Genomic DNA, 24,068 nt, shown 5'->3' on the forward strand with positions numbered 1-24,068 from the left:
GTCAGTTTTTGCAGTTTACAGGAACATGTGAAAAAAAATTTACATGGTCAAACTTCTCAATTTCTCTGTTTTCTCCTGAAAATTACTTTATTTGTGACAAATTCATTCCATATCTTCATGTTTTCTGTGAGACAAGTTAAACGAGCCTCTGTGTGGGTCACAGAAACCAAACCACCAGATCATGTGCTTCAGAAAGGTCATATAGAGCCATGTTTTATTTTGGTAATTTTGTAGGATTAAGAGAATAAGCTTCAGTTACATGAGTCCACCCATTTGACACGGAGATTTAAAGCTTTGCTGTTGTTCTGAACCAGTTCTGCCTGGGAGGAATTTGCTTTAAAAAAGCATTTTTGTTGCAGGACATGAACTTGATTGACATCCTTTGGAGGCAAGATATAGACCTTGGGGCAAGACGTGAAGTTTTTGATTCTAGGCAGCGGCAGAAGGAGTATGAACTTGAGAAGCAGAAGAAACTGGAAAAGGAAAGACAAGAGCAGCTCCAAAAAGAGCAGGAGGAAGCCTTGCTGGCTCAGCTGGAGTTAGACGAAGAGACAGGTGAATTCATTCCTGTACAGCCAGCTCAGTGCATTCAGTCAGAAAATACTGAGCCACCTGCTGCTTTCTCACAGGTAAACTCCAGTGGTTTGAGTGTGTTTAACCCTTTTTCCATTCACAGGAAGGCATAAGGCCAGTGGCTGCCTAAAATGAATTTGCATGTGTTGCTGTAATGGAAGATCTTCTGTTACTCAGGTGCAGTAACCTTTTTTCATAACTTTCCTATTTAGACCACAGAGCCTTCAAAACCAGAAGCAGAGGCCTTGTCCTTTGATGACTGCATGCAGCTCTTGGCAGAAGCATTCCCGTTTATAGATGAGCATGAGGTAAAAATGCAAAGTTCAGTGGTTTCATGGGTGGTTTTCCACAGGGTCAGTCTCATGTCTTCTCTGACTAAGATTTGTCTTCAGCATAAGACTAATTTGTGATCTGAGTTTTCTCCTCAAGCTGGCTCCCGCTGGCATAAAGCAGTGAGTAGGCTTGAGCCCATTTTTTATATTATTCCATTAAAAAAAAATTCTTTCCTTAAGAAACACCTGTTTGTTCTGCAGAAGTGGTAGAACTCCAAAAACTATGTTTTTGCTTTGGAAAATGCACATCAGGGTTTTTTTGAGTGGGTTTTTTAGTTGTCATTGTTTTGTTCAGCTTTCTAATTTTTTGTTTAAACCCTTCAGGCTTCTTCAGCTGCATTTCAGTCACTGGTTCCTGCTCAGGTCAATAGCAACCCAGCCTTTGTTTCCTCTGATCAAACTCAGCCACCTGAATCACCTGATCTAGTACAGCCCACTGATGCAGAGAATATGCAGAACATAGAGCAAGTTTGGGAAGAATTATTGTCCCTTTCCGAGTTACAGGTTAGTATGACAAGCACCTGAAAAACAAAGCATGATATTTTTGGAGGACTGTAGTACTTTGGGGAGCGCAGTACAATAGCATCTGAACAGATGGTGATTATGACTTGGTTTCTACACCTGTAGGGTGTTTATAACTAAATATAAGCTTTAATTTTTTTCAAAAAGAGTATATTGAAAAACATGTAGAAAGCATGAAATGAGTTGTTTATGGATAAGCCTTGGTGAAACACTTCTCAGTCAGAACTTCCTTGTGTTTAGCAAGTCACTGTTTGCCTCTATGTGCAACTTGATACAGCGTGACCATTGCTAAAATTGAGCTGCTCAAAAATGGACATTTCTGAGTCATGGATCTACAACAGGAATTGTTCTCACAAGTGTTACTGTAAATGTTGGGGGGCTTTTTGGCAGTGTCCAGTTGTGTGAATATGATTACTTTTGCATTCAACTTTTACCTAAGGAAAAGGTTTGTTAAAGCTGATAATAGAATATATATTTAAGTACACAAAAGACTCCGGTATATTTATATGAATGCTGTTCATATATATTCAGTAAGAACAACTTGTGTAATGTACATGAACTGGATGTTTCAAAGGAACAAAAGAGTCACTTTGCTAATACAGAGAATCAGAGAATATGTAGGGATTTTTATCCTATATTTATATTTTCCTTATATTTAATTATAAAAATGAATAAATTTATTTTCAAATATATTGCTGTAGAATGTCATCATGCTTTCCAGCATGCTGCTGCTCTACTTTATGCTATTAATACGAGAGTTGATTACTTGGTGGAGTGCCCATAAATCTGAATCATATTTCAAAAAACTAAAGTGAAAATTTGCAGGAGCTGAATTTTTCCTGGCACTCTCCGTCTTCCCTTTATCTTTTTCTAGTTTTCTAATCTGATTACTGTGTTATGCTTAAAAGGCCCCACCTAAGTAACAAGGGCAATTGGCTGTGAAGAGGCAGCAGTGATGGTGAAAATACATTAAGAAACCAAATCAAAATAATATATTGCAATAATTCTGAATAGTAATTGAATAATTTTCTTGAAAAAAAAAGATAATTAAAATGAGGGCACTGCCTTTTACAAATTATGTTTAGAGAAATGGAAAAATAGAGCTGTCACACTGAAAATCTTTGCTTAAGCCATGAACAACCTCTAGTTACGTAATTCCTGGGGGACAGCAGGCCTGCTTATTTCAGCTTCAGTGAGGCAACTGCCAACTCATTAGCAAGTTGTTCCTGTAGCCAGTGAAAGCCCATCAGAGGAGCAGTCTGACGCTCACTGTGGTGTTAGCCAGCTGGACTAATGTGTGCTTGCCCAGCTCCATGTTAGCACTCTTCTTACTTCACCAAGAATTACATTGCTCTGTGCTGAAAGCTCCTTCATTCAGTACATCCTAGAAGAATCTTGGTTTTGAGGAACTGTCACATGAAAGTAACAGTGCTAGAAGTCATTGTTTGGTGTACAAGTTCATTATGTCTCATTCAGGAATTTTACATTTCTGTGCTTGTGCCATTCCTAGCAGTGGTGCTTGTGAGAAGCTGAGACCTGGCAGCTCCAGGATCCTCACAATTACCAGAACAGGAGGGCTCCATGCAGTTTCCAGAACACACTGGAATGGGTGTCTTCAGCATCCTGCTCTGAGCCTGAGAGGCTCTGCTCTCTTACTCTAAAATGCTTTGTCCAGAACAAGTTGTGTTGTGCTCTTGCTTTGGTATCTCTCATCTTCCTCGACTGCCTCTTCATAGCACAAGGGTGCTGTAGTCATCTAGACTACAGCAGTGTTATAAAACCCCTTTATGTCCGTGTTTATTGCTATTTAATGCTTCTGGGTTGTAGAAAAGGATTTGATCAGTTGGAGATGTGTTGCTCACCTTGTCCCTTGCACTCCCCATCTAGTGCCTGAACATTGAAAATGATAACCTGGCTGAGGTGAGCACAATCACGAGCCCTGAAAGCAAGCCAGCAGAGATGCACAACAGCTACAGTTACTGCAGCTCGTTACCCCTGCTGAAAAAAGACGTTAACTGCAGTCCAGGTTTCCTGGATGGTATGGAGGGCCCCTTCTCGGGCATTTTGCCACCAGAAGACACCAGCCAGCTGAGTGTGAACTCTTTAAATGACACATCCCCTTCAAACCCTGATTTCTGTGAGGATTTCTACACCACGTTTATTGATACAAAGGTGAACGGTGATGCAGCAGCAACGAACACTATCAGTCAATCCCTGGCAGAGATTCTAAGTGAACCTATTGATCTTTCTGACTTTGCACTGTGTAAAGCTTTTAATGGCAACCACTCAGGGACCAGAGCAGAATGTAACGATTCTGACTCTGGTATTTCACTGAATGCAAGTTCCAGCGTGGCGTCGCCGGAACACTCTGTGGAATCGTCTGCCTATGCAGATAAGACTTTGGCTTGCAGCGATTCTGAAATGGAAGACACGGATAGTGCTCCTGGAAGCATGCTGCAGAGCAGTGCTGGTGTGTACTCTTTGCAGCTCCAGGATCAAGTGTTTTCTTCCTTAGGGCCAAGCACTCAAACACCAAGTTTGCCACCTATAGCCACACCAAAGAAAGAACCCCCTCCTGCTCCCGGCCAACCCAGAGCTCCTTTCACAAAAGACAAACCTCCAGGCCGCCTTGATGCTCATCTCACGAGAGATGAGCAAAGAGCAAGAGCTCTGCAGATCCCTTTTCCTGTTGAAAAAATCATCAATCTCCCTGTTGCGGACTTCAGTGAAATGATGTCTAAGGAGCAGTTCAACGAAGCCCAGCTTACACTTATTCGAGATATACGCAGGAGAGGCAAGAACAAAGTGGCTGCTCAAAATTGCCGCAAAAGAAAACTGGAAAATATAGTAGAACTGGAGCATGATTTGAGTAACCTAAAAGATGAGAAAGAGAAATTGCTTAAGGAGAAAGGAGAGCATGACAGGAGCCTTCATCAAATGAAAAAGCAATTCACCACCTTGTACCTCGAGGTCTTCAGCATGCTTCGTGATGAAGACGGAAAGCCTTACTCTCCTAGTGAATATTCACTGCAGCAAACTAGAGATGGCAATGTCTTTCTTGTTCCTAAGAGCAGGCAGTCAGGGACTAAACTTTGAAGGGCAGTACAGCTGGCTCCCATTCCCTGAGTGACTAGTTTTGTATCATTATCATGATAGGTTTTACTGTGAGGTGGAATGCAGAATTAAGTAATATTTGTCAAGTAAGTCTATGCAATAATAATTTTAAAGTTGTTAATTAGTTTATGGAAGATGCAAGTTGAAGTTTAATCACAATGCAGTTGGGCATATACAAAATTTTTAATCTGACATTATAACAGACATTTCCTTCTTATAGCACCATTTGACTAGTTTCCATATATATGTAAATATTTAAATATGCCATATTTATATACTGTTCCTATCTATTGTTATATTCATAGATTGGATATATATATATATATAAATGATTTTAGCCTTCTGAATATAATTTCTTGCAAGACAACCAGGATGGCTTCTTATATTTTTATAAATATGCAATAGTGTTCCCCATTTTTCTTACACATTTATATTTGCTTTATATTTAATATATTAATTTAGCATAAAAGTTGACACTCAGTGTTTGATTTTGCTTTATCAGCTCATTAAAAGTTTTTAAACTCTACTTCATACATTTATTTCCTTAAAGGAGAGAAATCCTTGCTGGTTTTCCAAGGCTGTCTTCCTAGCATAATTATCAATCACACAGCAGTGTCAGCATTACCAGTACTTCATTCAGCTTCACTTTAATAACCTTTGGAAAGACCATGTAACACAAAGTTTCAAGTCTATGCTAAGCTCACATTTTTGTTTTCCTCCTTGAACACTATGTAAATTCACGAGATCTTTTCTCCAAAGGCATTTAAATCTGTTAAAGCATTACCAGCATTATGCCTTTTTCCAGCTAAAATTTCTATAGGCTTTTGAGCAATTCTCCTAGATATATATATACACTATATAGTAGTGTATATATATATACACTACTGTGCCTCTGACTTCAGTCAATGAGCTTTACCTCTCCCTGCTGTTACTTTGGTGCTTATGGAAAACTGCATACTAGCAGCCATCCACCTGCCCTGTTTGGAATCTCTGCTCAGTGAATTGAAAAGCTTTGTGGAGTTTAAATTATGATTTATAAAAGAGTAAAAAATGGGCAAATATAGCATGGTTTTGTTTACTACTCAAAAGAACTCATTGCACTTGATTGTTTTGTATTTTTTCAATACAGAAAATGCATAATTTGTAAGACATGTTGATCTGAAAATTAAAAACTGTTTTCATCCCTGTGCAAGTTCTAAAAGGCGTGCTTGATCTGAAGTGATTTTTTTCTTGCCACTGATGGTCCTTATCATGGGTGGGCACTGGGGGAATGCAAGACACTGCTGCCACTTAAAGCAAGAGGATTAATCCATATTTGAAGATGGCAATTTTAGAAGCACACCCAGCCATGGCCCCGACAGTCAACACTGATACACAGTAACTCTTAAACACAGGCAGGGGCTGATGGCAAAGCACAGAGCACCTAAAATGCTCCTGGGTTCCCCTTGCCATTAACTACGCTATCAAATGTCTGTCAGAGAAAATTCTCTCTACAGCTGCACTATAAATACTTTTAATTACAAATTGGCTATAAAATAGATATCTCAGTAAACTCCTGCCCTGCGCTTCCATTTGTTCCTTAATTTCACTAATGTGAAAGCCAAAGGCAAACAGCATCCTTACAGCCTTTGCTGTATTTGTACCATCCATTTGTCTAAATCATAATACAAAGATACTTCTTCCATTACCAAAACAAAAGTGCCACAAAAAAACAGTAGTTAAAGCAGCAGCCTTGTTTGAATTTCATCAGGTGAAGAATCAGTCTAAAGTAACTTGGTCTGTGACAACCTGCATCCAGTTTGAACCAGTGTTCTTCACATCATCACCACAGTGCATGATGCTCTCGCATTGAACCCCCCAGTATCACTGAGGAAAAAAAATCCACGTTACTCAGATATATATATATATATATATATAAACACATCAGATTGCAAACTATAACCTTCCTTTTGTTTCTGTTACTACTGAGGTACAGAGTATGCTCCCAAATCTGAGTGACTAGTAACATTGCCAAGTCAAAAGCCTCACACTGCTGACCTCATACACTGACAAGCTGCTACATGGAGACCATTTGTTTCTTGATCAAAACATCCCATTTTAAAACTATTAAGAATAAAGCTGAAAAGCTGGCCTGAACTAAGGGTTTTTGGCTTGCAAGTGTCAAGATGGAAAGATGATCCTGTAAGAAAATGTGTTGCAATAATTCTAGACCACTTAGTGTTCTTCACAGCACTAAAAAAAGGTGATGCCAACACATTTTAGATTGTAAGTCATTTGACAATATACACTTTATTCTGATACAAAATTAAAATATTTTAACAAATTTTAATCCATTATGGACTATACTGAAATTTGAAATTTCCACGCTATTTTAACTTGTTTAACCACAAGTTTCAAGATGTCAGCACATTAGCACCACTGCTCTTGAAGGCTGCCAGTTATACCATTTTATTCTGTTTCCAATCTTGCGATATCATCTTCTACGTGAAGGCCATTTTTTCTTCTGTGGAGATACTTGGATTACTTTAGTTCAGGAAAAGCTAATAGAGAGAGATGTCAACCTGTAGCACCCACAGCAGAAAAAGAATCATCCATCAGATATGTGAATTGCAGTGATACTCAAGATCTTACATGCTCCACACAATTGTAAGATACACACACTTGTCAGAGACCACAGACTGATTTATGAATATTCCACCTCAGTGCAGACAGCACATGAAAACCACTTTAACGTCTTAAACAAGGAACCAAAGACAGCACATCAGTACATCACACAATCCATGCTTGAAAAGATTAGGAACCTTAAGTATTGAAAAGATATAAAAGTTAAGATGCTGTGTTTAATTTTGGTTTTCAGTAATAGCAGTTACCTCCATCAATCTGGGCTGCTTTTGGGGAAACTCCCTTCTCTGCCTGGAAGTATCATTTTTGTTATCAAGTAAATTTCTGTACAACTGTAGCTTAGGGACCAATGCTTTGTTAGTTTTGCATCTTTACATCCCCATCTCCATTGAAAGCTGCTAATTTCAACACAAGCCAGTAAACAAAAACACAGCCATGAAATAAAGTTCTTAACTCTTAAAAGTGCCTCTTGGACAGAGATACAATTGACCTAGCACTCCCTTAATAAAGTGTTTATTTTGGTCAAAGTTATTTCTGAACAGATTTAGCTATAAATAACTGAATTTAAGCAAATTAATCTTAATGAGTGTTATAAATCAAACTGTGAAAATAATTCCAACAGTGATTATCTGTTCCTGTATGTGGTGCAAAAAGACCCACCCAGAGCACACAAAGTCTGCAGTAACATGGAATCCTCTCATATTAAAGAAAGGTAAAGCTTTACTCTATGCACAGGCATAGTAGCAAGACAAACTACAAAGTTTTTGTTACAAATTAACTTTGTTAAAACATTTTTGCAATTCTACCGTTAAAAAAAGGGCACTGCAGGTGCAAGAGCATTTGTCTGTACCTGAGTGGCAATGCTGTTCCCCATTACCTGTTGCTGCACAGATGCCTGCAGAAGCTCTGCCAAGCAGAGCACACAAAAAAAGCAAGCTCATCACCTCAGCAACAAGCTGGCATGTTACACTAAGGCAACGTGACTGTACTGCAGTTTCATTTTTAGGCTCAACCTTGGCTAAGCACAAACTTGTCTCAATGTTTTTTAAAAAGTACATGCAGTTATCATGAGATTTGCAATTCAGTAGCTTCTGATTTTATGAAAGTCTCTGTATGTTACTTCCAAATTAGTTAACTGTGTGTTACAAAGTCAGGAATTACTTTCTGGGAGTCTACAGGCAGGAGGTAGAAAGTCTTAAGTACTTGAAACAGTTTGTGAACATGCCTCTGATAAGGCAGGTTCCATCTGACTACTTTCAGAGCAACTGAAGTATAACCAACACTAAAATAGAAATTGACTTTGTAAGAATGCACAGGCTCAGAAATGTATTAAACAGATGCTGAAGTACTTTATAAAAGGACCTGTATCAAAGACGCAGAAAAGGAAATAATACATGTTCCAAGACTTAATACATGTTCCAGTCTGTGTAAAATCAAGACTGCATAAGTTTTTATTATCGTTCTATTTGCCTGTACAAATGCCATTGTGATTTCAGCTGGGTATCATGAGTATCAGCTTCAATTACCCTGCCTGAAAGCACCCAGAATCTGAGAGGGAGCTTTGATTTGTACAGGTAAATACAACACCCCCTGCTGAGCCAAGATCCACTACCTAGGAGGGAAATCCCAGCTCGCACCAATACCAAGCTCCCTCCCAGAACGGGTGCAAGCAGCAGCAAGTCACAGCTGCTGAGAACTGAAGAACCACTTCAGTGCCACTGCCTTCCCGGGCTTCTCTGCAGCACCACTTTCCACGACAAGGCACAGAACAATTTCCCCCCAGCCCAGCACACTCCCCAGTAACCAAAACACATTGTTTCAAAACATCAACTTGTCTTGTTGACCTCAGACACGAAGCAGTTTTGCATCTGCCAGGAACAGAAGATTCTTGAATAGGAAATGTGCCAGCAAGCAGCGCACATCCAGAACAGGAAACACTGGATGACAAATGCTGGAATATTTGCTGCTTAGTACTTATGGCTTCCCTTGATAGTAACACTGTCAAAGGAAAGCCTAGAAGGAAATAGGGGTTAAACACATTTTACTATACACTACAAATCTTACCCAGTCAGAAACCTTCATTTGAAGAGGATGTGCAAGACATGCCCCATTTTGTCAAGCAGCAGCTTCTCATTCAACCTGAAAATTAAAGAAATTACTCTTACCTTGTTTAAAAACCTCCCACCACTCTTTGTAATTCATGAAAAATTTTAAAGGCAAACCTTACCTATGCTCATTGCCCTTCCTTTCAGGTCTAAATGCTAGACCTATTGATTTTGAGTCAACTCAAGTAGCTATCACTCAAGGAGGTTCCAAAAGGTGAAGAACTCTTGCTAGACTTTCTTCGATATTTCAGCTGTGATAAGCAGATTTAACTAGCCTTGGGAAAGCTGCTCACTATCAGCACAGTATCTTATTCCTTCACTTTTCTGGAAGTTGAAGCTGTTGCTCCTGCTGCCTTGTCATTCTTTAATTAGGCTGACTTCTCCATACTCAATAGGCTGCTGAAGTCCTGTCTTACGAGTCTCCTTAGCAATGTATGGATCAAGGAAGTACATCCTAGGTTCTGTAAAGCTGGCGGATCACTGTCCTCATGGCTTACACTTTTCCACGTCACAAACAACAGCTACGCTACCCCACCCACCTACAAAGCGGTCACTTACATCCATCTCTTAAAAGGTTGCATACAGATCTTGTTCATAAAGTTTATTATGACACTATTTTTCAAAGTTAACATTGTAGTCACAGTACAGCTACAAGAGGCCCTGTTAAAAAGAACACTGTCAATACATTCTAAAAAAATTTAGAAATACCAGATCAATTGTCAGAAGGGACATCAACCCCATCCTCCAGTTGTCCCTGCAATCAGATGCAGGCCCCAGGTGCAAGTCTACACATCTTCTAGCATAGTAATGTACAAAGCAAGTCAGAAGTCAGGTGTCTCACTCCCTAGTGAGTTGTGGTTTAGTTTCCCATGTTTTCAAACTCCAAATGGGTTGTTTAAAAAATGCCTTTATTGAAGTACAGCCTCCCCCCCACCCCAAGCCCAAATGAACACGTACAACAACAGAAGCGTTCACTAAACCAATTCTTGCTTTAACTTTTGAGATCTTTCAGAACTCCACAGACAAGAATAAGCAGACTTTGAAATCCATTTTGGAGGCTACCATTTTGACACTGGTTCCTTGTTTTAGCGTACTGCAGTCTAAATACACTCCAATAACAGCGTTTAAATAACATATGTTTAATTTTTTTTCAAACAACACACTTATTTTTCTACCACTTCTTAAAAATTATAATTCATTAATATGACTGATTATGCCTTAAGCCATTTCATACATCTTTGCAGATTCATTCCTACACTGGAATTGCATTTACCTTATACTGCACATTGACCCAGAAGTGAAACAGGTGTGAGTAATTCCAATACATATTGCCAAGTGTCTGAGTATTTCTTTTATTGACTGGGTCCCTACTCTTCTGAGTCTGAATTGACAGCAAGCACTGGCCTGGCAATAGTCAAGAGAATTCACATCAGATGAGGACAGCACAGACTGCAGTGCCTTAATTTGGAGGTCAGAAGTGAGAATGTCAAGTACAATTTCTAGCCACATGTACTGGTCAGATTTTCTACTCCACTGCACCAAACCCAGTTGTAGCACACTGTCATTCTATCTGTGGGAACTCGGGACTGTACCCCTCTGCATTGTGGGAGTGCCTCTGGTGGGCAGAATAGAGCTAGATCGTGTTTTATCTCGGAGCTCTCAGCCGAGCACAGGGAAACAGCTCAAGGACTCTACCATTTCAGAGCCCATGAGGAATGGGCTTCTGGAGAACATTACCTGGGACTGTCAGTGATTACACCTGTGCTACCCTGGGCTCCCAGTCAGAAGCATGTGTCCAGAAAATTGCCTAGGGTGCATGCAAGAAAGTATATAGCCATTAAATTATTGAGGAACATACCTATTACTCTCACTATGACACCTCATTTAATTGAAACAGTGCAGTCTGGTGCAAGGGAGAAGGAAATGGGGACAAAGGGGATGAAAATTCCAAGCCACCCTCCCCAAAGTATAGTTTTATTGAAACAGAATCATTGTATATCCCAAGGAAACAGGCACTTGATTCCCCCCACCTTAACTTCTCGGGAATTACAATAAATATAAAGGTAAAAAGCAAATTTCTTTTTCTCTCCACCCAAGACTTAAACAACTTCAGTTATCCCTTATGCATCTCAAATGAGACGGGAGACAGCTTTCATGTGTCTAAAGTTGGTCTTGTTAAAATATTTATCATGCCTTATTTTCTTGAAGCGCTAGTACTAATACAGAACTACAAATTAAAAAAATATGCACAAACCAAAAAGTAATTTGAAGTTTTCATTAAGATAAAGCTTAGTTCTATGATTCACAAACACTAATTTGAGTAACTCAAATCCTAGTTATACATCTAAACAAACTATAATGCAACATACAGATGTTTTCCCTCTGTATGCCTATGTAACTCATGTCAATGACAGTTACGTATATACACTGAGACTAGACCCCTTAAGACTGCAAATCAATAGGTGTTTCTATTGTTAACTTTAAATTAATACAAAATAGTAATTGAGAAATGCAATTTATCTTCTCTATTAACTAACAAGGAAACACCCTAAACTACATTTCAGTTCTGTTATAGAGTTCTCTGTACTAAATGTGGAAAAACTGAACTACACAAATATTGAAAAGTTAAAAATTCATTGATTTGTTTATTCCTGGTACCACTACCACAATTTACAGGGCAATATACCTGATGTAATGGGAAAATAAAAAGAAAAAAGAAAGACAAAGCTACAACAGAGAAAGACCTCAGGAATGTACATCTAATCGACACTACATTGCATGAATCAATAGCTGCACTTTTTGCAAACTGTGGCTATGACAGTCCTGATCAAGAAGGGTTTCCTGTTTAAGCTGCAGTAACTTTTCTGACTATGGATCATCGTTCCTTCTGTGGCAGATTTTACAGTTCCTCTAATTCATTTGGGACGACTGTCTCAAAGTAACCTGCAGCTTTCCTGACAACTCCTCGCTCTCTCTCCTGCTAAGAACTGTAGCCTGTTGAATACAGGATAAGAAAATTATTACTCTCAGTGAACAGTTGCACATTATTAATCATCATTATAAATATGCATTACACCTACCCTTTTTCTGGTAGCATTTTTAGAATCTTCTACCACCATAGCCCCCACTTCCACTTCCAGATCCATAACCACCTAAAAAACAGTGTGTATACTGAAGTACACGGACAACAACAGATTTTAACTCAAAAATATTGTCTGTACAAAATCATACTCACCACCATAGGGACTGCCTGAACTTCTGCCACCAAAGCTGCCACCACCTTTCATGGGACCATAGTTAGACTGCTGTTGTCCACTGTAATTGCCAAAATCATTGTAGTTTCCACTTCCACCATAATTACCTAAAATAAATAATTTATAAAGCCGTGTTTGTTTAACATTTAGGACACAAAACACACCAAATTCCAATATCCAATGTAATAATAAATTGTAATAGCTGAGAACAATTTAAAATTAAATTCATGTACTTTGATGCTACCTCGATGCAAATGCACAAGTAAAAGAAGACCCTTGGTATTTTTACAGTTAGAAACTGGTATTTTATTGAAGATGAAACACATCACATTATAAGCATATTTGAGTAGGCAATTTGATGTTAACCCAATAGGCCAAATTAAGGCTCCCACAATGGGAAAACCCTGAGTTTCTACTGCACAATTCCGCATGGATGACACTAACGTAAATTACAATTTATTTGCACCAAAAAAATGACAGAACTGTAATGGACATGCTGCACACATAGATCAGAAAGTATACTAAGATATACAGTAGTTTTTGCAGCTCAACTCCTCAAATTTGGGGCAAACAAAAAGCTTAACATTTGTGTTTGTAGTCCTCACAAAAGGAGGATGTGATCTACATGTTGTGAACTGGTATCCAAGGAAAAACAAACTTGAAATGCTCAAAACCACTGAAATTCCTGTACTCTGCCTCCGCACAGAGATTTACAGCCAAAAATTTTTGAAAAATACATCCCTGGCAAAATAAAGTTGTAGTTAATCAAAGCTGATCCCCATGAAAAAGAACTTTCCTTATACAACATGACCTTCTACGTTAAAACCTAGACATACAACTCATTTTATGAATTACCAAATTTCAGGCATTGTGAAATGAAACCTAAGAACCACGGATGTCGAATTGAAGCTAGAATCTTACCACCACCAAAATTTCCTCCTTCATTGTAGCCATCATATCCTCCTCCACCACCTCCATATCCACCACCTGGGTTTCCATATCCTGGTCCTCCACCACCACCATATCCTCCTCTGCTGCCATAGCCAGGACCACCTCCATAGTTGCCACCTTTGAATCAAAGAAAAGTCAAACTTAACACATCAAAGCTAAATATTAGTAAGGAAAAATCCATTTAACAAAAAAACCCAAACCAAAACACTCACACTATAAAGATGTCCCACAGCAGTTTTCCTTTTTTATATTCACTGCGGTTGCATGATTTATCTAAACTATGTGATTGAGAAAAAACCCATGCTTATAAAATCAGGACCTAAGTAATTAATTACATGCCATTTCCCTCATCCCTTTTTGCATTCTGGTAATTACATTTTTTGCCATTTGGTAATTGCTGTATTTCTGTTCAGATGCATTTTGGATACTCATCCTAACTGCATCACGAAAAGGGATGCCACTGAACCACAAAGTCTTAAGAGTTTACAGAAAATAAGGCAGTTGTTCACTGCTTTATTCAGTTTTAGTCATCTCAACTAACATAAGAATCTTCACTTAGCTCTCAATAATAAACAGCTCCCTCATGACCTTATGATATTTTTTTAAAGCGTAAATATTGGTAAGTATTTTTTCCACCCATCATTTTGTGGGGAGAACAAACAAAGAGCTAACTCTTCACAGCTCTACAATGTAGACATTTCATTTTCATTATTGCTATGATCACATTATCACCAAAATAGACTTTGCTTCCAAGGTGAAGGCAAGACTTACTGCTGGTTCTAACACTGGGGGAAAAGCAAGTGAACAATACACTTACCATCACCAAATCCATTGTATCCGTCACCACCCCCAAAGCTTCCTCTGCTCCCACCACCGCCACCACCACCCCCATAGCCTCCTAGAACACAAAACAGATGAGAATGTTTTCCTGAACAAACATGTTAAGTGTTTAAGCCAATTGACACAGGAAATAAAAACCCAAACCAAATCCAAACCCAAAATATAAATCACATTGTATAATAATATCCCAGACATTTACCTCTCCCACCAAAGTTTCCTCCTCGGCCAAAATTCCCTCCACCGCCTCCGAAGTTTCCACGGCCCATGAAGTTGCCTGAGCCACCCCCACGACCTACAAAATATTTCACTTGAATTACATTAATTGAAAACCTGTTACACAAAATAGCTATGCACAACTACAACTCACCTCTCTGAGAGCTAGCAGTCTGCATCTCTTGTTTTGAGAGTGCTTTTTTCACTTCACAGTTGTGTCCGTTTATAGTATGGTATTTCTGAACTACAGAAAATAGTGAAAAAGTAAAGTCAAAAATCACATCACTGCAATATGCTGTAAAACTCTCACAGAAAGTTACTGTAAGGCACATGCACACATTGAAAAGTAACAAAAAATCAACCCCATCCTTTACAATAGCAAAGCAGCTGATTATGCAATCATCTCATTCCACACACTGCTTTTCTGAAATCTTAACATTTTATCCCAAGTCACTTCTCACTGAAGAGCTTACATACCAACAATTTTATCAACTGTATCATGATCATCAAAAGTAACAAAAGCGAAGCCTCTCTTCTTTCCACTCTGCCTGTCTTCCATGACCTCTATGGTTTCAATTTTTCCGTATTTTTCGAAGTACTCCCTTAAATTATATTCTTCTGTATCTTCTTTAATTCCACCAACAAATATTTTCTTTACTGTGAGGTGTGCCCCAGGCTTTACAGAATCCTGCAATGCCAAAAATGACATTCAGCACTTAAAGTAGTAGGTAAAGATCAGGATATGTGGTTAACTGGAACACTAACTCACCTCCCTGGAAACTGCTCTCTTTGGTTCAACCACGCGTCCATCAACCTTATGTGGTCGAGCGCTCATGGCAGCATCCACCTCCTCCACACAGGAGTAAGTCACAAAGCCAAAGCCTCTGGAACGTTTTGTTTGTGGGTCTCTCATCACCTGCAAACACACAAGCAGGCACTCTGTATTTCTGTGCTACTTCAAGTATCTAACCCTTTCAAAAGCACAAACTAATAACAGAGACTTTACCACACAGTCCGTGAGTGTGCCCCATTTCTCAAAATGCTCTCTCAAGCTATCATCTGTTGTTTCAAAGCTCAGACCTCCAATGAACAGCTTTCTCAACTGCTCTGGCTCCTTTGGCTCATGGCCCTACAAAATGAAAAAAATAAAAAACATATTTTGAATACAAATTACAGAATTAAAATTTCAGAATTACTAGAAATTATCTGTGCACATTATAACTACAAATAGGTGAAATACATTTACATAAAAACAATGACTTCTAATGGGTTTAGACGGCAGAATAGTAAACACTTAATGAGGTGTGATTTTAATTAAAACACTAACAACTTAAAGAGTGCTAAAATGCAAACAGTAAAGGAATTTCAATTACTAGGTAACTTAGTTGCTCCCCACCACCCAAAAGTGCGTTCTGTGCCTATCTTTGAGTTACAGTTCGCACTGTAGGGGCTGGGGATAAAGCGCTTCCAGATAAAGGGAAGTTCTAACACTTTATGAAGCATAAATATGCAGAACTACAAAAAATTTGAAGATACAGTTATACAAGGAAGAAAGGTTCCTGCTCGGGCTGAGTGTCTACTCTTTGGGGATGTCCATTTTGAAAGGTTACCTTTATTCATTTTTATGAAACTTATCAATACTAAATTCCTTCAAATACAAATTGTGTACTTGGATAATTCTACTACTGGAATACATGCAAGCAAGATAGTATAAATATTTATGTGGATTTTAGTCTTATGGGAAATACCTTTCAAATGTGAGACAACATGGACCTAAGTCTTACAGACACAAAAATGCCGTAACAACTTCTCAATGACCAGTAGTGGGCATCACTACTGGAGTAGATTGGCAACTTAACGTCACAGAACAAGCAAGTTTAATAGCTCTTGGTAACACTGCCTATGTATGACCAGCCACATTTTAAAAGGCACAAATTTTCAGATCCCAGTTCTCTGTCAAATGACTGAAATGGGTTTAAGGGTACAACTGTGTTTCTGCTCTGTTTCAGTGCTGCACTTTTTTACTAGGCAGGGAATTTCCCCATACATGTGACAAGGAGTTCACAAAAAATTATTTCACAACTGCCACTGTCAGAAAAGTCTTACTGGACTTCTCTCTCTGTTTAAAAGCAAGCAGATTAAAATCTCCTTTAGCAAGTGGGTACTTCTGTGGATGTAAAACACTCCACAAGGTGCTGGTCAGCTATGCTGTGTATGATTTCAGTTCTGCAGCATTAATGTTCAACAGGCTTCACTGTTTCTGCTGCAGTCCATTAAACCAGACTAGATGCAGCATTATCCTGATGTGAACTACATAAAAACAGCCACAGAATTCTATCTGCAGACATTCTGCTTCCAATCTGGAGTGCTACAACCTCTGCCAGGCTGCTAGGGCTGACCAGAAAGTTAACCCCCTTTGAGTGAGAGATTTAATATTATACATTGCTTTAGCAAACTGTTGACTTACAATACTTAGGTTATACTACAGCAAACAGTAACTAAGATTATGAAAAGTTGTCTGGGAATTAAACCTCTGCCTTTACGTCTGCTGAATTTTGTTAGAAAGAACCCCAGCATTTTTGATAACAGCCTAGTATTATTTAAGGCTTTGTTACCTCAGGATCATAATATAAATCAGTAACAGTCAATGGTCTCATGACTACAAAGTAAAGCTTCTAGTCTTTGAAGTGGTCCAGACAACAAAAGTGTTAAAAAAAAAACAACACCCTTTTCACTAAATTGAAACTTTAAATTTTACAGGATTACACACCTACTGCATATAGAAACTCCTTTAGGTCAAGTGTTATCTGTTGCTAATTCCAATTTTTAAGATCTACTGACAATTTTTAGTTTGGTTATGTTAAATCTGGGAACACTAAGTGTTTTCAAACTCTTCTACACATATTGAAAGACATTTACTATGTGAAGATTAGACTCCTTCAAAATCAGAAATGTATGTAAGGAAAAACTGGACAGATTATTTATAGTTCTCTGATATTCAAGGCTATGAGAGTTTCCAGCTAACAATTCAAAGTTCTTTTACCTTAAAAGAATAACCACAAAATGTTTCAGGTGGGGAAGAGTGAAGTTCTTTCCTGCTTATTGTTATGTGCATGAGACTGCTGTTCTCATACAGCAGGAAAAACACCTGCTGTTACAGCTTCTCTGTTCTACTGGGTAAGAATTATCCTTAAGAGACATACGTGTTACGGGAATTATATGTAAAAAATAAAAGGCAATATTTTCTTGAGAGAATTAGGGAATTGGTTTTTTACGCAGTTTGTTCTCACTGGGGTTTTCAGAGTGCTGTCCTCTATCACACAAGACTGTTTCTCAGATGTTCTGCTGCAAGTTATTTCTATCAGCAGTCTTTCCTGCACAGAAAATCCTGCAGAACACATCTCTCCCTCAGTGTAACTCCCACCCTGCTCTATCAGAAGCAGGCTGCCTCCTGCTCAGCTGACACCCCAGGAGTGCACGCCATTTTGCAGCACTCCTCTGGCAGGAGTGTGGAGAGCAGCTCCAAGACCGTCCAGCCTGCCTTTAGTCGGCAAGGCAGTTTCTCCCCCTAAGCTGTCCGAGGGGCTTCCAGACACATTACACAGCTCTGCGGAGGCGGAAAAACTTCCTTCTGCCCCGACTTTGGCCTTCCCCCGCTAAAGCCCCAGCGCAGCGCGGGCCCGGCCGCCTCCATTTTGTGCTCAGCCGCGGCCGCCGCGCCGCCAATATGGAGCCGAGGGCGGGGCGCGCGGCCGGCGCCGCAGTGGCGCCATGGGCGGGCCCGGGCGAGGCCCCGCTGAGGGCCCCGCTGCTCCCTCCCGCCGCCAGCAGAGCCACAGCGCGGCCGCACAGGCCCTGCAGAAAGCCCCAACACTCGGCGCACTCTAACTGCACCTCTCGCCTAAGGGAGGGGGGAGATGGCAGCTAGAACCCCCTGGGATCCCTGCAGAAATCCTGTCACCTTTGGAGACAACGCTGCTGCAGATACATACTGCTTCTATCCTGAGGTTACCACCAAGTGAAACTTCCTCTGGCAGGGGTTTTGAATCATCAGCCTTTTGGAGTTGCAGTATTTCTCTCTAAAGGCAGTTTTCGGGTGGAGCTCTCCCATGCATTGTACCTTTGAGCAGCAGCAAGTGCCCACAAAATGCCAGTCACCAAAGCTACACTCAGCTGCGGCTGAACCTGAGACCACCCTGTCCCCAGGCGTACAATCCTAGACTACCTTCCCAAACAGGAAAGCTTGCAGGCCACTGGGGCCTCAGCAGCCATCCCTAAGAAACTTATTCTCTAGAAACTCAACAGTTTTTAAGATCATTTCAGGGCAAGCTACTTTTGTGACCTACAGGAGCTTATTTAGTATGCAGCTGATCGACCCCATTACCCTCAATTCAAAGTCCAAATGAGTTAGAGTTTCAACATTCCTTCCAAAAGGACTTTACACACTGTACTTCAATAAAACATAACCATACACTACCGGACGCATGCAACTGGGACAAGGTTTGTTCATAACTCAAGTATATAGGCCCTCCCACATTGCAGTAGTGTACCATTCCAGAAAAAAGTTGGTTTGAAATAGCTACAATATTCAGGCAACCTGAAAAAGTAATGTTAGAAAGCAAACAAACTGAAATAAATGAAGATAAAATGCCTCCGTTACAAGCTATATAAACACATTTAATACCCTTTTTGCTGACCTTAACATTATTTTCTGAAGGGTATTAAGAACTTCCCCCCCTCCCACTTCCACACCCTGCCCCAAAAGTAACTAGCTCCCATCCTCCCAAAAACAGCCCCAACGTCTTCTCTATACTACGCACCTTATTCAGTCTACGGTATTTCTGCTAGAAGCAAAAGAAAACAGTTATTTTTACTTAGTACAGCTCGCTTTCATTTGCAGTGACTATCAGGCAACCATTTTTACTTAAAAAGAAAAAAAAGAAAATAGGAACCTGTCTTCATTCCCACTAAAAACAGGACTTTTGAAGGTAGAAGTAATCAAGTTCCTGCTGATACTCTGAGGATACATGAATTTAATAATTCCACCTTGCCTTAATCAGAAACATATATTTAATGAATTGTTATAACAAAAAGCTAGACAAGCAAAACTTCCCCATTATGCTTAACACCCCACCCCTTAAAACTGTATATAATAAAGTGCAATTTAAAGTTACTCCACTAATACGGGGATGAAGAAGGTAGAAAAAAAAAGATATTAATATATCAGATAGAAATGGTTAACTTGTTTTTTTTTCATCTTTTCCCCTTAAAACTACTTTATTTTTTAAAAAAAAAACCCATCCTCTCACCTGTGAGGATCGTCTTCCTTTCCTCTTGTAGTCTTCCACCTCTCTCTCCTCCTTAATAGCAGCCATTTTGGAAGGGTACTCTAACTCGGCCTTTCTTTTAGATCTAGGAAACCTAGAAAACAGGTTGGATAAGTCAGTACTTACCCCAGCTCCTGTGACGCAGGGCCTTCTGTGGCTGCAATGCACAGGTGTAGCTTTGCAGGAAGAAACGGGTTAAAGTAGGAAAAAAATCTCAGAGGCATTTAAAAGGGTATGTTAAAACGCCTCAGGCTACTCAGCTAGCAATTGAAAAGAGAAATAGAAGAAACATCTGCTAGCCCAGTCAAGCTCACAACGCAAACTAATGCTAAAATGTGCAGCAAACCTTTATCTTACTCTCTGACAAAACTATTTTGAGTACAACTGATACCCAGCAAGCAAATTCCACTTCAGCACCCAAACCCACTACGTAAATTCTGCTTCTCTGGATTTTGAACCCCCAAAACATGCAACATTTTGCAAACACTGCTTATTAGAACTTTCTGATGACTACCTCTTGTAGTCAGCTATCCAGCAGTGTGCAACACTAGAGGATGTCTTATATAGTTCCTGTACTAAAAAATACTTTTCACTAGGAGCAGTGCAAGAAGCCCTTACTGATGCTAACTTGCACCATCCAGAACTGCTGATCCTCAGGAGTGTATAGCACGAGGCATCTGCATTACTTTTGCTCCCCTATTACATATTTGGTTACTGCCCTGTACTATGTAATGTATGTCCCATTACAAATAGGAAATCTTTTAAAAGATAACTCAGTCCATGAACCTGTAACTACACACTCAAGCAAAAAAATCATGTTCTCTTTGGCCTTTTTTCTAGAATCATTCACTTAGTCCTAGTACTAATGTATTAGTTTATCTCTGGCCAATATTCATTACTTTGGATGTTTCTTGAAGCTTTATTACAGTGGCCAAAATGCAATACTGTTAACTACATAACATGTTACTTCATATAAAACTATACCCGTGCTGCATTTAAAAGCATAGATATTTACAAGATTAGGCGTACTCCTGTGATGGGTTTGTTTGTTTGGGTTGTGGGGTTTTTTTTTGACGTTTTCTTCCTGCAAATTTTGCTCCTGCATATGGAAAGGCAGGCAGGTCTCTACTAATGAGCATTTTATGCTGTTATTCTGAGTGGAAATTCTTAAGCATACCTTCATGTTAAAATTCAGCTTCAAATGAAACTCAACTGTGAAATCACAAGTATTACAATTTAATGCAGTAACAATTTTCAAGGTTTTATTAAGTAACATCTGAGTGTTTGTAGTATCTTCAGTTCCTCACCACACAACGTTAAACCTGCTCTTGAAATGCTTTTAATCAAACATCAGTTTGACTTAAGAGGTATTAGGACATTAAGTACTTCAACTGAGCTCTTAGTTCTTTTAAGTCATGTAGGGGAGGAATGAAACAGAACATTAACACTTCAACGGCTTTCTACAAACTAGCTGGATGGCAAAATAAAGCTTTAGGAATTGTTAGGGAGTAAAGGAATAAGCTTATTCAAATACCTTTTCAAAGTAATAGAAGGTATTGATCCCTTTCTGAAGCTGCTTTCCCCAGCAGGGCTCCACACTGGCCAACACAAAGCTCCTGGGCATGGTCTCTGCCCCAATGGCCCCTGAAGGCCTTAAGGGTTAAAAAGGAGCTGTCTTCTTGCTCATGCACACCACCATGTGCAACACAGCCCTGCTTAGTCCTATTCCTATTTTGCCTTACAGAACGTTAAGGCTGACAGCACTAAATTCTTAAACTCTTATCACCCACAAAATACTCTATTCAATTCTGAACAAAAATGCTCAGAATACCTTCATTATTAAACGCTAGTAAAACTAGCATTGAGCAATCATATACTGCAACTTAACTGAAGAATTTGAAACAGTCTCCCAGGAAAGCTTTAAATTTTAATGATAAAGAAGTCACCAGGACATGTCTCATTACTCACAACTCTGCTCTAGCTCTTACAGGGGAAAAGAAGCTAACAGAGACAAATCAGACATTACGAAGATGGAAGTTCACCAATCCAATCAGAGAATACTATGGAAATGCACGGGTCTCTTCTATAAGCAACTGAAGTTGGACTTAAAGCACATACAAAAAGGGTGTTTTACCAAACCTATAAGTTAAAGCAGGAAAAAACTCATTCTCATTTTTTTTTAAGTGCGTTGGTAGTGCATTCCCAACACCAACAGGAACATGTCCCTGAGGAAAAAGTCAAGGCATTAGCTCAATACCTGATGTGATAGATTCCCAAGCTTTACTGAAGCATTTTCCAATGCTTTGAACACATCACCCCTCTGTTATTAAACCCGAAGCAGCTAAAGCAATTGCTTGCATGAAAAAGTTGGGTTTAGCTGCTTTGGTTAAGGGGTTCAGTTTCTTCTGTTTTTAAGGTAGGAACAGAAATTAGTGTGAGCTGTTGGTTTCTCAAATCTTAATTTTTGAGGTTTCAGCGTTCAGTGAAAGGAGCAAAGATAAAAAATACCACGCACACCGGAAAGAAGAAACAAAAAAACCCAACCAAACAAAAAAAATCCACTTTTTGCTTGCCATACTCTGAAACACTTGAGCAAAGGACCTTAGGTTTTGAGGAAAGAAAAGCTAGGGCAGAATACGATGACTATTTCCCTCCAGGTAGAGCGAGGATGATTTCTTAGGTTTATGCAGACTGCTTCATGCTGCTCACCAGGATCATGGCAGAATGCCACCGAACGTCCTGGGTCTTCTGCATGTGTAATTGTGGGAGTGGAGAAAAGGAACAGAACTCTATAGGTTTCCTTCCCCCACCTCCCCAGGTAGCAAAGGCTCCCGGCACGTTTTAACTCCCTCTGGGCAGGGGTAAGAGATACCAGGGAGGTGCTACAACGTGCTGCAGCATTCCCCTGCGAGATGCAGCGTACTGCAGTAAACGATTTTAATGCTTCTAAAATCTGTGTCGAGAAAACTGAGTGTGTAGAAAGCGTGTTAAAGAATATCCCTGCCGCACTACTCCGGGTAGCTGACGCTGGAGGGGGCTGGGCCGGGGAGGGAAGGGGGAAAAGGAACACAGGGAGGGCAGAACAATGACGCACGCACGTGTAGGGCTCGCCTTGCCCTCCTGCTGCCCGCACACGCGCCCATGTGTTTCGGTGTCCCCAGGACTGCTGCGCAGGGCTCTGCCGCCCGCAGCCGTGCCCGGGCCGAGGGCCGGGCCCCCCTCACCACGCGCGGGAGCGCTGCGAAATGGCGGCCGCAGCCCGCGGCGGAAGCGCCGCCTCTCCCGCTCCCTCTCTCTTCCTGCCCGCGCCGCCATTGCGGAGAAACGCGGCGTGTCGCAGGGGAAAGCGGGGCTGGAGCGCGGCGGGAACGCCACAACGAGGCGGCGGCCGCGGGAACTGCAAGGGGCTCCATGATACGCTGCCGCCAACCACCCCCTTCCCGCCGCGCTTTCCCGCCCGCAGGCTCGGGCGGAATTCGAGCCGCCCCGCTCCGATGGCGGCGAGCCCCGCGCGCAGTTACCTCCATTTTGTGCCCGGGCTCGGCCAGCGCAGCGCCAATATGGAGCCGGGCGGGAGAGGAGGGGGCGGGCGCGGGGGGGGGGGGTCACGTGGCGGCAAGGCGGGCTCGGGGCGGCGCGCGCGCTGCGGCCGTTACCGCTTTTCTTCTCAGGGCCCGCCGCCCATCCCCCCCTCCTCCGCCTCTCCCCCCCGCCCGCGCGGCGCCTTCCCCGCCAGAAGGACAGAAAAGGGTCGGGAGCGAGGGAAAGCGGGGAGAGGGAAGGTGCGGAGAAGGGTAGGGAGGCGAGGAAAGAGAAGATATCACCGTGCCGGCGTTCAGCGACAGCGCCTTCCCGCCCTCGTCGGTCCCACGCCGACCGCCGGCCCCGCGCACAAACGGCCGCCCGCTGTGGGGGTGGCGGCGCCGGCGCAGCCGCGACAGGCGCGCGGGGCGGCCCCGCCTCCCCTGGCTGGGGCCGCCCCCGCCCCGCCCCCGCCGGCCGGGCCGGGCCGAGCGCGAGGGGCCCCGTGAGGGAGCGCCGCGCCCCGAGCGCCGTCGGGGGCTCGGTAGGAGAGGGAAGGAAAGGAAGGGAGGGAATGCCCTGCCTACAGAGCACATCTGCAGGAGTAGCAGGGCGTGCCCGAGGTGCGCAGGACGTTCTAAGAGAAGTTGCTTGTCTCTGCGCATTGTTTCACGCTGGAGATGCTGCGAGGAG

The 24,068-nt window shown here is 41.3% G+C and overlaps 2 protein-coding genes across 16 annotated transcripts in view; one reads left to right on the forward strand and one right to left on the reverse strand.

Annotated features, from left to right (window-relative positions):
- NFE2L2 (NFE2 like bZIP transcription factor 2) overlaps positions 1-5,742 on the forward strand; it is a 23,362-nt gene extending 17,620 nt beyond the window's left edge. The window contains exons 2-5 of the mRNA XM_064434340.1: positions 360-629; positions 786-881; positions 1,230-1,409; positions 3,315-5,742. Of these exons, the coding sequence (XP_064290410.1) occupies positions 360-629; positions 786-881; positions 1,230-1,409; positions 3,315-4,523 (1,755 nt within the window). The 3' untranslated portion in view covers positions 4,524-5,742. The remainder of the gene's footprint in view (positions 1-359; positions 630-785; positions 882-1,229; positions 1,410-3,314) is intronic.
- HNRNPA3 (heterogeneous nuclear ribonucleoprotein A3) lies at positions 198-23,814 on the reverse strand. 15 transcript variants are annotated; one of them, XR_010369188.1, is made up of 14 exons: positions 23,678-23,814; positions 19,836-19,947; positions 19,347-19,370; positions 15,533-15,655; positions 15,296-15,442; positions 15,004-15,214; positions 14,681-14,770; positions 14,513-14,620; positions 14,291-14,371; positions 13,444-13,590; positions 12,504-12,629; positions 12,349-12,420; positions 9,228-9,302; positions 198-1,426 (listed from the first exon to the last, which is right to left on the reverse strand). XR_010369188.1 is itself a non-coding variant. In XM_064434346.1 (13 exons), exons 2-12 carry the CDS (start codon positions 19,899-19,901, stop codon positions 12,368-12,370), a joined length of 1,176 nt encoding a protein of 391 aa, XP_064290416.1. In that variant the 5' UTR covers positions 19,902-19,947; positions 23,678-23,814; the 3' UTR covers positions 6,798-9,302; positions 12,349-12,367. The 15 variants fall into 15 exon arrangements, 13 of the variants coding, with proteins under 13 accessions (XP_064290416.1, XP_064290417.1, XP_064290420.1 ...); XR_010369187.1 differs by lacking the exon at positions 198-1,426 and adding an exon at positions 6,798-7,102; XM_064434346.1 differs by lacking the exon at positions 198-1,426 and having other exon boundaries at positions 6,798-9,302.
- Positions 23,815-24,068: the final 254 nt, after the last annotated feature.

Source organism: Passer domesticus, chromosome 10 (assembly GCF_036417665.1).
Source record: "Passer domesticus isolate bPasDom1 chromosome 10, bPasDom1.hap1, whole genome shotgun sequence".
Taxonomy (NCBI): domain Eukaryota; kingdom Metazoa; phylum Chordata; class Aves; order Passeriformes; family Passeridae; genus Passer; species Passer domesticus.

Excerpts from the sequence above, each read along its gene's own strand:
- HNRNPA3 (XM_064434346.1), bottom strand. The coding sequence starts at position 19,901 with ATGGCTGCTATTAAGGAGGAGAGAGAGGTGGAAGACTACAAGAGGAAA. Across the intron at positions 12,630-13,443 it reads AGGAGGAAATTTTGGTGGTG|GTAATTATGGTGGAAGTGGA; the intron begins GTAAGATTCTAG and ends TATTTATTTTAG. Across the intron at positions 12,421-12,503 it reads TTCAGGCAGTCCCTATGGTG|GTGGTTATGGATCTGGAAGT; the intron begins GTGAGTATGATT and ends ACTGTTTTTTAG.